We start from the raw sequence: 13,042 nt of genomic DNA, 5'->3' as shown, positions 1-13,042 counted from the left end.
ACTCATCCCGTTAGCAGCCCAGCCCTCTGCACGTTTACTCGGAGGTAAGGGGGATCCCCCGCCCCAGACGCTTAGGATTTTGCAGCCTACTTGGAAGGAAGCCCCGCTATGTTCAAGGGCGGTTACTTCCAAGTAAAGGTGTGTGGGATCGTGGCCGTGAAGCTCTGGGCAAGCTGCTTTTAATAGCTAAACTTACTTTGAGGCCGGGTGTGTTCCTTGAGCTGTGCATTCCCCGCCCCCGACTACGGTAATTTTTATAAGGAGATTTGGGGGGGCAGTGAAAATTCACAGCCCCCCCCTCCCCCACGGATCTGATTCATTGCTGCAGAAACAACACTGGCGTTCATTTTCTTCTTGGAAAATTAGAGTAATGATCATTCCCTTCCCTCCTTTTTGATGCTGTTTCTCAGAAATCCTATTCTATAGAGGGTGGGGTCCTTTCCAGGTCTTCTCCCCTCCCTTCAAATCTATAAGCCCCCCCTTTTGTTTTCTCTTCCTTTTAAAAAAATCTTTTAAAAATATATATGAAAAAGATTGTGGTTGGATAAAGTTTTTTTTTAACTTAGGGGTTTTTTGGGGGGAGAACCCCGGCCTCCCCCCTTCTTCCCAGCTTGTGTTGTTTCTCTGGGATGGGGAAGCAGATTTTTGTTAAAGGCCTTTGGTGTTTTGAGAAATGGAAGAGTTCTTTGCAGCTGACTACAAATGTTTAGCCAAAAAAAGGGGGAGATAGGAGGCATGATGTATGTTTTTCTCCCTCCGCCCCCTGAATGTCCAACACTGGTGCTAGCTGGGGAGGGGTCATCTCTCTGGTTTTTGCTGGTGGTTGGGCCATTGTGGTTGGGACAATGTTCTGTTTGTTTAGCCCTGTTCAGCTAAGATTGTGGATGGTGTCCCCACCGCCCATCAGTGCCTGAAAGCCATGTTTGTGCATGATAGCCCTTTTTTATTATTATTTTTATTGGGGGATGCTTCTGCTTGCCTTCCCAAAATATGTTGCATCCCTGTGGAATATTTTAAGTCCACCTTCCCCCAAGTGTGCATTCTCCCTGGCTCAATTTCTTCTTTCCTTCCCCCTCTCTGTTAGATCCAGGAAGTGCCCGTCTCCTCTTGAGGCCTACACCAAATCTTTGCCACCCACTATAGATACATTTTTTTGCAAATTGAATGCACCGCAGCTCCCCGAAATAAGTTAGCAATTCTTATTCTGTCCCCTGTGTGTGTGTTTTGGGCTTGGTTATTTATTTTTGTCTTCCCCCCCCCCTTGTTTGTGAAAAGAGAATTGTTGCAGCTAGGTCTGTCCAAGCTAACTTGATCGCTAAGACCTTGGAAGGCGGCAGGGGAAGCTGCATCTGTGTGTGTTTAAATGCAGGGCATGTGGGCAAAGTCATGGCAATTCTGTATGCTTTTTCTTAAGCTAAGCTGTTTGAATTTGCAGTGTGGTGGTTCTGTTAGAATCGGCCTGGAAATGGAAATGTTTGGGGCACAGCACCCTCTGCCAACCCAGGGCCCTCTAGATGTTTTGCACGACCACTCCCAGCCAGCACAGTTGGGAGTTGTAGTCCGAAACATCTGGTGGGCACCAGGGCAGGGGAGGCTGCGATGCAGGCTAAAAAGAAGCAATGGCAATCATAGGGACTAGTGTTTTGTGCAGTAGACTATTCCAAAGTTAAAAGGTGCCAGCACAGGCTGATGTCATAATCTCATTTTTAGGATGTGGAGCTTAAAAACACCCAACTTATCCCTGGCACTTGTTTCGCTCTGTACCACCCTGTCCCCTAGCTAGGTTTTGTTTCATTTTATGTGGCGCGGTGTAGCGGTTAGGATGTATGCCGAGTTTTATTTTATGCTAGTGGGGTATAGTGGTTAGAGAATTGGATTAAGACCTGGAAGGCTGGGGTTCAAATCCCCTGCTTTGTATACAACAACCAGCCAATCGCCGGTAAGGTACATCGCTTGCATGTCATAAGCAGGGGTAGTCTTATACGGCGAGTATATCCCAAACTCTATATTTTAACTGGAAAAGTTGGGGGTCGTCTTATACGCCCAGTCGTCTTATACGCCAGAATATACGGTACTTAGACTTTCAAAAAGCGTTTGACAAGGTACCTCACCAAAGGCTTCTGAGGAAGCTTAGCAGTCATGGAATACGAGGAGAGGTCCTCTTGTGGATAAGGAATTGGTTAAGAAGCAGAAAGCAGAGAGTAGGAATAAATGGACAGTTCTCCCAATGGAGGGCTGTAGAAAGTGGAGTCCCTCAAGGATCGGTATTGGGACCTGTACTTTTCAACTTGTTCATTAATGACCTAGAATTAGGAGTGAGCAGTGAAGTGGCCAAGTTTGCTGACGACACTAAATTGTTCAGGGTTGTTAAAACAAAAAGGGATTGCGAAGAGCTCCAAAACGACCTCTCCAAACTGAGTGAATGGGCGGGAAAATGGCAAATGCAATTCAATATAAACAAGTGTAAAATTATGCATATTGGAGCAAAAAATCTTAATTTCACATATACGCTCATGGGGTCTGAACTGGCGGTGACCGACCAGGAGAGAGTACTCGGGGTTGTAGTGGACAGCACGATGAAAATGTCGACCCAGTGTGCGGCAGCTGTGAAAAAGGCAAATTCCATGCTAGCGATAATTAGGAAAGGTATTGAAAATAAAACAGCCGATATCATAATGCCGTTGTATAAATCTATGGTGCGGCCGCATTTGGAATACTGTGTACAGTTCTGGTCGCCTCATCTGAAAAAGGATATTATAGAGTTGGAAAAGGTTCAGAAGAGGGCAACCAGAATGATCAAGGGGATGGAGCGACTCCCTTACGAGGAAAGGTTGCAGCATTTGGGGCTTTTTAGTTTAGAGAAAAGGCGGGTCAGAGGAGACATGATAGAAGTGTATAAAATTATGCATGGCATTGAGAAAGTGGATAGAGAAAAGTTCTTCTCCCTCTCTCATAATACTAGAACTCGTGGGCATTCAATGAAGCTGAATGTTGGAAGATTCAGGATAGACAAAAGGAAGTACTTCTTTACTCAGCGCATAGTTAAACTATGGAATTTGCTCCCACAAGATGCAGTAATGGCCACCAGCTTGGACGGCTTTAAAAGAAGATTAGACAAATTCATGGAGGACAGGGCTATCAATGGCTACTAGCCGTGATGGCTGTGCTGTGCCACCCTAGTCAGAGGCAGCATGCTTCTGAAAACCAGTTGCTGGAAGCCTCAGGAGGGGAGAGTGTTCTTGCACTCGGGTCCTGCTTGCGGGCTTCCCCTGGGCACCTGGTTGGCCACTGTGAGAACAGGATGCTGGACTAGATGGGCCACTGGCCTGACCCAGCAGGCTGTTCTTATGTTCTTATGTTCTTATGATTCATTTGTTGTACTTATTTATTAATACTTCATAATAACTACAGATTTTTTTTCTTTTTCATTTTTGAGCAAAAAGGATTTGAAATCCCCACTCAACCATGAAGCTTATTTGGTGCCAACCTACCTCACAGGCTTGTTGTGAAGATATAGAAGGAGGCATGGAATGGCTGCAAAGGAGAACTTAGTGCATGTATCATAGGCATCAAACTTTGCTTCCTTTAACCAAAATGGTGCATCTTTATAAAGGAAGGGACTTTTTTTCTATATCTCCAGGCTTCAACCGATATGGCATGATTATTGTATGTTTAGGTGCATGTATAAGTCCCAATTGTATTCAAGTGTACTTCTCCCAGATTGTGTGTACAAGGGGCCCTTTCACCATGAACCTCATCTGCCCCTTCTGCACAATAAATCTTAGGCTGTCTTAACTGGGAGTAAGTCCTATTAAACACCAAGATACTTGCTTCTCTGAGTAGACGTGTATACCAGGGATACTTACTGTGTAGTAGAATATGCAGAAAATAACTTACAAGGTGTACAAGGTGTTTAATTGATGAATGTGTTTGAATTGTGTATTGTATTTTATCATGCTGCTGTAAGTCGCCTAGAGTGTCCGTTAATTCGGACAGATAGGCGACTAACAAATAAAATTTTATTATTTATTATTTATTATACCTGATTTCAAATGGAGATTACAAGGAGACAGAAGCCACTAGCTAAGTGCAGGAGAGGGTGAAACAGCAACTCTTTAGGACCACTGAGATTCCTGGTGTCCAAACAACTCACTTATTAATCGCAGAGACTGAAAGCTTGTTTAAAATACAATTTTATTGTATTGCCATCCTAGGCTTCTTCGGGAGGAAGAGCACGATATAAATCCAATAAATAAAATAATCTTAGAAAATTGCATAAGATGTTAGAAGGGGACATGGCTGTGAGGGAGTGTGGTGTGACTATTATGAAGGGAACCTGGACTTCTAAATTTGCCACTAATTACTGTAAGCCTACTATCAATTTCTTTGGATAGAAGTCTTCTGTGGCCTTTTTTTCAGGAGAAGCAAAACCAAACTGCTTCTTGAGTTTGTCTCTTTTGTTGTTGTTTTGTTTCTATGGCACTATCAGTGTGCCTGCCCTGAGGAATTTAACAATCTGTAATCCAACACAGGCAAAACAACAGAGGCAGGGGTAAATAGCACAATCTTTTGAGTTCTGTATATACTTAGGCTTAGTCTCATATAAAGATGAGAACTGGTTTAGTGTGTGAGTTGGGAGGACCTCATCACAGGGACGAACTTACTAGATGATCCTAAGCAAGCCACTCTCTCTCCACTTCAGCCCCCATATGGGAATGATAGTATTAGTTTACCCAGCAGGATTGTTGTACTAATTAAGATGTAAAACTCTTTGATTGCTCAAATGCTATAAAAATGCTATATAGTATAGCCTAGTCAGGAATCTGGAAAATATGCTTCTACAATTCAGATATATTTGAGTAACAGATTGCTTTTACGCTAGGGACATTTAGTGCTACAGGGACATTGTCTTTCTGGAATCAGCTGGAATTGAAATTAAAGTGGAGATTTCAAATGACACTTAATGGAGTATTTTATTATATAGCATTGCCTATCCTTGTGACCAAGATATTTAAATTGTGTTTATTCAGAAGTCAATCCCATGGCTCTTTCTTACAGCTTCTGTCACTTTCATTGTTTCCTGTTAGGAACTGCCAGCATTATTGGTGAAAAACCAATGAATTGCCTCTTAATTGCCATGGATTTAGAACAATGATAATAATGGATTAGATTGTTCCTGTTCCCTGCAGGAAAATGGGCTCTAATTATTGGCTTCCTTTTTTCCCCTCCTCCCTTTCTTTCTTTATATTTTTATGTTATTTATTATTTATATAGGGCCAGCTATGCACAGGGCGCTTTACATTACATTTTGTTTATATCCCACCAAGGTGTCATACATGGTTCTCCTCCCTCTCCATTTTATTCTCACAATCAGCCTGTGAGGTAGGTTAGACTGAGACTGTGACTGGCCTAAAGTCTGGGCTTCATGGCTGAGTGTGGATTCGAACCCTGGTCTCCCAGGTCCTAGGCCAACACTCTAACCACTACACGACCCTAGAACAGGAAAAAAAGGTCTTTGTCCCCAAAGTTTAAAACAGACATGGGGAAGCAGCAGAAGAAAGGTAGGGGTGGCAATGGAGGCATGGGTAGGCAGAGAATGAATATGTGTTTACTTCAGCTACACCTACTTTGGCTTCGTTACACTAGAGAGATGATCTCAAGGCTTCCTGGAAAAGGTGAGTTTTCAGGAGAGACTCTGGGTAGACTCTGACTCACGATTCTTCTGGTTCCAGTGTGCCTCTACCTCTCTTTTCTGAAAACAGGCACACAATACTAGACAAATCCCGCCCCTTTTTACTGTAAAACCTGATGGGATCTGCTTGAGTGTGGTTTTTTAAACATTTGCTTCAAAGAAATTTTGCAACTGATCGGCAGATCAACCTGTTCCCCCTGCAGGAGTAGCTAATGGAAATGCTTTGCTGTAGTTGACTAGTGTGCTCACAGCCTCAAAGTAAATCAGGGAGGTGGCATGGAGGTGTTCCAGACATAAGGGGTTAGCAAGGGAAAATGTGTGGAGTTGTTTCAGGGAGCAGGAGACCTTTGGGTAGCTGAGGGTGGAAGAGCTGGATACAGGAAGGGAAATAACCAGAGTGATAAGGGGCAGCAAGGCTATGGAGGCTGTGAAACTTAGGGCATGAAGCTCATTCAGGATCCATGAGTGGATGGGAAGCCAATGAAGGGATACAATGAGGGGAGTCGCATGGTCAGAGTGACGAGAGAGTGTAATCATTGTGGCAGCAGAGTGCTTGATGGATGTGAATGGGTGAAGGTGAGGAAATGGGAGACCAGAGTCAAAGAGATTAAGGGGAGGTTATGATAATGTAGCAGCATTTCATTTCATAAAAATATATTACTTTTAATATTCCACTCCCCTTTTTTCCTTTTAGGAAATAAATTCAGTGCTATTTTACAGGTAACAAAGGGCCTATAGGTCTTACAAGAGAAACAAATAGGAAAGGCACACAGATCAGAACTGGGACAGTGACAGTGCAGAAGAAGACCAAAGTGGGAAATAATGGGACATGAGCATTCCTGATTCTGAGGCTAAATGCACCTCATTGCCTTTTTTGTTCTTGCTTCAATTCCATAGGCTGACAGCTTCTGTGGCGAAGGCTTTTGGACGTTTAAAGTCCTATATCTATGTTGATGAGCAGCACATTGAGGATGCTGTAGGCTGGCTGAGACAACACCAACTTCCCAGTGGCTGCTTTGAAAATGTGGGAAGGGTCTTCAACAATGCCGTGAAGGTATGGATAGTGTGAATTACTGTGAACAATGTAGAACAGTGGATTCTGCTATATCGCAACATCACATTGGATGCCTCGGTGGGCCAAACTAGAAGTCACACAACTAGTGATAGCATGAAAAGTTGGGATCCTGGTGGGGGGAGGGAAGGGGGTGCTTTTTAACCTTTTGCTCCTGCTGGGGGCTCCATCTGTATCAGGCTCCCCAGTCCTGTTTACATTGGAAGAAAAGCCCTCATTTACCCCAGTGGAAATATTCTTTCAGATGTAAGTAGCAGGTGAGGCTTTGATCAAGGTTAGTCTGCAGTGGGCAGGGAGGAGATACAAAGGATTAAATCTCCCTACCTCCTGCCAGGATCCCAATCCAGATTGGGGACCTATAGTTGCTGGGGGCGGGGAATCATGTGATTACTAATAGTATGAATGATATCCTGTCTGAGGGCTCATCCAGACGACTGTAAAATGTGTGACATGATCGCTTTGTGTTTTCATTATTTTTCGGTCGTCCATATGACGCCGTGCGCTTTTCCGCATTTTCACGTGGTTAAATCCGCTCCTGCAATAACGCAAATCATGCGATTTGCTTTTTTAAACCGGGAATCATCCACTGTACCTTCAGGCACTCGGATGCTATACCGCAGACTTTACAGCTGTGGGCATTTGATGGGCGGTTCTTGGGTGGTTCCCCGTATCCCCGTATCCCTTCCCTCATTCTCAGCCAATCACGTATTTCCACTGTTCCACTGTTCCACTGCGAATGTCAGGGGAAAGCCAGGGAAAAAGGAACCTATCAGAGCAAAGGTGTGGTGTTGGGGGGAGAAAATATTTATCTTTGCCTAACCTCCACCTCCCACCCCTCACCCCCGCATCAAATGCCCTTCTTGAACAATGCCCGTCTTGGTCTTTGCTTCCAGGGCATCAAATGCCCTTCTTGGTCTTTGCTTCCAGGCATCCAGAGTCGAGGGAGAGGGAGGGAGAAGAGAAATAGAGGCTTTCCTCTTGGATTACATACAGACACTCGCGCGCCCTTAGTCAATTTCGCTTTCCTGCCTGCAAGGCTACTCTCTTTGAGTCTTGTCAATTTCAACCACAGCCTGCAGGTTCTCTGCAGCCCAGCTGAGCTGAAAAGCATACAGTCGCTTTTGTGAAATATCACAAATACAAGCAAAAAACCCACAGGAATTATTGGCATATAAGTGGTTTGCTAGAGCATCTCAGCCACCCGTAACCATAGAGTCTGGTGGTCTACCTTCCTAGACATGACACATCGTTACTTGCTGTTCTGGAGAAATAAGTGGAATTGTAATCATGTGTATCTCCAGAAATGTTAATATGCGTAAAGGTAGAAAAGCATACAGTCGGTTTTGCAAAATATTGCAAATACAAACAAACAAAAACACAGGAATTATAGGCATATAAGTGGTTTGCATGTTTCTTTTATCAGAGGGAACACCACAAAGCCTGTGCTGGTCGCTTCAGCGCAGATTGACACAGCAGCACGTGGGGTTGTTTGCCTGCATTCCCTGCCCGAGCCAAGAGCGGCCACCTGTGGGGGGGGGCTGTTTGCTTCCCTCAGGGGCAGCATTCCTGCCGCCGAGCTGTATAACGGTCCGGGGCTGAACCCTGCAGTGAATGAGCCCAAGGGTTATGGGGGGATTTGCCGGGAGATTACAAGCGCTGATCCCTTGCACTGCCCACAATCCCCCTGGATGGTCAGGGGCACCTGGAGACACCCCCCCGGCTGGCGCTGCTCCAGGGTGATGAGTGACAAGGAACTCCATTACAGCCACTACTACCAAACCATCAGGAAATTCAAACTTTTGTGCTCGTACATTCAAGTGCATGCGCCTTGTTGTGCTTTGTTGCAAAGGGGGAGAGGAGCATATGTCATATTTTTGCGGACCAATTGGCTGATAGGGGGAGTGTTATGGGCAGAGCTGGGAAAAAGCGAGAAGAAGTACGGGTCCTCTCGCTGCGTGTGTGGACACAAAGAAGCGGGTTTTTTTATTGGGAAAGAGCGAACAAACGGGCAAAGTGAGGACTGTCAGATGACGAACTGGATATGGAAAACGTGGATTATCCTGCTCCGTTTGGATGAGCCCTGACTGAGTGCATCCTGACTGAGTTCCAGAAGGAGGCCAGCAGTTTTGCCTTTAAATTGTTGATTATTTAGAGCAGTGATTCTCAAACAGTGCGCTGTGACTAGGTGTGCCGTGAATATTATGGAAGTATATTTTAAAAATGAGAAGAAACCCATTTGTAAAGAGATGTCAGCTCTGCACTGAGACAGCAGTGCAGGTGGGGCGGGAAATTCCTGGGTATTTACCAGGGCGGGAAAGTCCTTAGCTGGCAGCTTGGTCATAAATCTGCCAGGCTACAAGGATGAAGCGTGATAAGGGCAAGGCCCTTTCCAAGCTTACATGCCAAGTCAGAAGTCCAGAAGCGAGGTCAGTAGAGGTCCGGGTTCAAGTGCTAAAGGGTCAGTCCAAGATCAGGTTCAGGAAATCTGGAAACACACGAAGCCACGCCTGACGTTGTAGTCACGGACAAGCTGAACCCAAGGTTTGTCTTTTAAGGAGCAGGTTTGTCAGCAGGTGTGAGCCCTCAGCGTTTTGGCCTTAAGGGGACAGGCCTGCCCCTCTTCTGCCTGACCTTCTGCTGTCTACGTTCTGCAGGTGAGGGGGAGTATCCTGTTCACTGTCTGCGTCTGGCTGAAGGGCTTCAGCTGTGCCTGGGGTGCTCTGCAGCTGAGGGGGAGGAGGAGCTGGGTTCTCAGGAGTTTCCTCAGTTTCTCCTTCTGGGTCTGCTGCTGTTACTCCTGAATCATCCTCGTCTGATGAGTCCTCTGACGGGGCCATGACACGAGATTTATTACATCCATGATATCTCTCTCTCTCTCTCGCTAAATTTTGTACATGAAGTGCACCAGAAAAGTTTTGTATGTTGTACAGTGTGCCATGAACCAAAAAAGTTTGAGAACCACTGATGTAGAGCCTGAGTGAATGTATTACTTTTTCTGAGCTCACTTGAGTGTGTAGAGCAAAACAGAATTTAAAGAAACTTGTCTGGATCCTCAAAAGTGGGCGGATTGGAAATTAACAGCATGGGCAGTTTGAGTTTACAGTTAAAGCCTGGAGAGGAAGAGATTGCTTGGCAGTTGGTGTTCTTAGTATAGATTCCTGTCATTGCATTTGAGAAATGTCTTCCAGACTCTGTGGAAATGAGTTCTCATAGGTTGCTTCCAGCTGACCTGCTTGTTCAGCATCCATTTTGATTTCTTTGCACAGAGTTTGCAAGGAGGTTCGATGATGTTGGCTGTTTGAGCATTCATTTATTTGCAGGGAGGTTATTGAATGTCGCATCAGGTAATTGTTATTCCACAGTTCCCATTGCATTTTCTTGCCACCTTCCTTATTGCAAAAGGTCCCGTTTTGGGGGGGAAGCAGGCTTGTTGCCCAAGAGCATAAAATCAGCTTGGATTGCATCTGAATCTTCCTGGGTGTGATAGAATCCCACTCAAAAATAGCAACTGTCTGGAAGTGCCTGCAGTTTCCTGGCTCGACTCTTCTTTTTTCCCTCAGGGTGGCGTGGATGATGGTATTTCACTGACAGCTTACATTGCTGCCTCATTGCTGGAGCTCCACCTGCAGAAGAATGTAAGTGCTCTGTTAGACTTCGTCTTTCCACAGAGTCTTGTGATCCCCCACCAGTCCTGCCATTCCCAAGTTCTGCCTTCTGGACAACTTTGACATTCAGGACAGAACTACCGACTCAGTGTTTGCTGAGTAATGTGAATGCAAGGACAGGATGCAAGAGAGCTTTAAAGGGAAAAGAAGCGGTCAGGCTCCCCTCCCCTGCTACTTTGCTCCTGCAGCCACTTCTCCTGACTGTTGCTCTCTTCATTTATGTGGGAGTGCTTGGGTAAGCACCCTATTACACCCTATTGCTTCTCTAAAAGTCCCCTCTGTACCTCCTCCCCTCTTTAGCAAAGATGGGCTTCAAGAGCATTGACTTCCACGTTTTTTGCACCAGTAGATCTAAACAGAGAATAAGGCAAAGATGGCCCCTGGCAACCATGAGCTGGATCTGGTCTCAGAGTACATATGTATGGCTAGTTTGCCACCATGTGTCATAAATGGTTCATTACAGGGGCAGGGGAACTTCCAGGCCTCTTTGCCTGGCCTTCCAGATTCTTCCCAGGCCATGCCCCTCACTGGCTCTATAATGTACCCTATTCGAGCTCTTTTCCCTGGCTGGAATGTGCCCCTCACACTGCAATAATGCCTCTTGCTGCTCTGGATGGAGAGATGTGCGCATAGAAACCTGACTTTTATGTGGCTGGAATGTAGCCCACTTCACAAAGGTCATATCCATTGTTCTGCCCATGATCACTGCTGGCATGCAGAAGGTTCATAGAATCACAGAATAGTAGAGATGGAAGGGGCCTAAAAGGCCATTGAGGCCAACCTCCTGCTCAATGCAGGAATCCAAGTTAAAGCATATCTGACAGGTGGCTGTCCAGCTGCCTCTCGAATGCTTCCAGTGTTGGAGAGCCCACCAGCACCCTAGATAATTGGTTCCATTGTCATACTGCTGTAAGAGTTAGGAGGTTTTTCATAATGTTTAGTTGAAATTTGGCTTCCTGTAACTTGAGTCCATTATTCCAAATTCTGCGCTCTGGGACGATCGAAAAGAGATCTTGGCCTACACAGTGCTATCGTATCTCCCCTCAGTCTTCTCTTCTCCAGGCTAAACACACCCAGTTCTTTCAGTCTCTCTTCACAGGGCTTTGTTTCCAGTCCCCTGATCATCCTTGGTGCCCTCCTCTGAACCTGTTCCAGTTACTCTGCATCCTTCTTAAAGTCCGGTGTGCAGAACTGGACGCAGTACCCAAGATGAAGCCTAACCAGTGCCGAATAGAAGGGAACTAGTGCTTCACGCAATTTGGAAACTATAGTTCTGTTAATGCAGCCTAAAACAGCATTTGTCTCTCTTGTAGTCACATCCAGTGTTGGCTCATATTCAGCTTTTGATTAACAACAATCCCAAGATCCTTCTCACATGTAGTATTGCTGAGCCAAGTATACCCCATCTTATAACTGTATATTTGGTTTCTTTTTCCTAGGTGTAGAACTTTGCACTTATCCCTGTTAAATTTCATTCTGTTGTTTTCAGCTCAATGCTCCAGGCTATCAAGATCTCTTTGAATTTTGTTTCTGTCCTCCAATTTCTATCATCTGCATATTTTTGTATCATCTGCAAATTTGATAAGCATTCCCTGCACTTCCTCATCCAACTCATTAATAAAAAAGTTGAAGAAAACTGAGCCTAGGAGCGAGCCCTGAAGTTCCCTGCTCATTACCTCCCCCCAGTATGAGAAGGAATCACTGATAAGCATTCTTTGAGTGTGCTTCTGTAGCCAGCTGTGGATCCACCTGATAGTTGTTCCTTTCAGCCCACATTTAGCGAGCCTGTTAATCAGAATATCATGGCGTACTTTGTTAAAAGCTTTGCTGAAGTCAAGATATATTATGTCCACAGCATTCCCACAGTCTACCAGGAAGGTTACCTGATTGTGTGTGTGGAAGTTGTGAGGAATGTGGACCTCCGGCTGATACAAAACTGTGGTAGTGGCAGGTAATGGGTACACATTGACCACATGTCTGCACCTGATGTGTGGTAAAATACCACTCCTTGCCAAGTCTTTTGTGTATGCTTCAGTTACCTTGCATCCAGATGCTAGAAGGGCATTCTTTGCAGTCTGGAACAGAAAGAGGAACCAGGTAATCTCCACCTTCTGGCTGAATAAGGAACAGCTGCACATCCTGCTGATTCTGTATTAGGCCACTTTAGGTGTCATGGCTTCCCCCAAGGACTCCTGGGGGACTATACTTTGGTGAGATGTTCCCCTGCCATTCTCTTCAAATGGGATCACATCTTGCTCAGCAGTCTAACAAAGTCTTTTAAAAATTGTGTTAAAGGGTACAATGGTAGATGATGCCTTGCTTTGCCTGAAGAAGAACTTAAGTTCTGTGCACGATGCCTATCCTAAGGCCTTGTTGGCTTACGTCTTCACAATGGCTGGGGATAGAGAGACACGACAAAGCCTCCTGAAAGACTTAGATGAGCAGGCCGACAAAACAGGTAGGAAGGCTGATTTCATTCAATATAATCTTGGTTCTAGAGGCTGCCGTTTTGCCTCTTCTAGAGTACCAACTTTTTCTGCTAAGGATGTTGGGCTGAATTCTGAGTACCTCACTAGCTGCTATTGTTCCTAAATAAATATGTCAACTCAGGTG

General features: G+C 45.2%; 1 protein-coding gene across 5 annotated transcripts in view; it reads left to right on the top strand.

Annotated features, from left to right (window-relative positions):
• The window catches only part of LOC133363794 (alpha-2-macroglobulin-like protein 1), a 178,864-nt gene that overhangs the window by 133,216 nt on the left and 32,606 nt on the right, over positions 1-13,042 (top strand). For all 5 annotated transcript variants that reach the window (XM_061583281.1, XM_061583270.1, XM_061583261.1 and 2 more), the window contains exons 27-29: positions 6,590-6,746; positions 10,325-10,399; positions 12,725-12,887. In XM_061583281.1, the coding sequence (XP_061439265.1) occupies positions 6,590-6,746; positions 10,325-10,399; positions 12,725-12,887 (395 nt within the window). The remainder of the gene's footprint in view (positions 1-6,589; positions 6,747-10,324; positions 10,400-12,724; positions 12,888-13,042) is intronic.

The sequence above is a fragment of the Rhineura floridana genome, chromosome 1 (assembly GCF_030035675.1).
Source record: "Rhineura floridana isolate rRhiFlo1 chromosome 1, rRhiFlo1.hap2, whole genome shotgun sequence".
NCBI classification, from domain to species: domain Eukaryota; kingdom Metazoa; phylum Chordata; class Lepidosauria; order Squamata; family Rhineuridae; genus Rhineura; species Rhineura floridana.
Note: the sequence above shows the minus strand (reverse complement) of the source record. Positions and strands in the feature narration are given on the sequence as shown.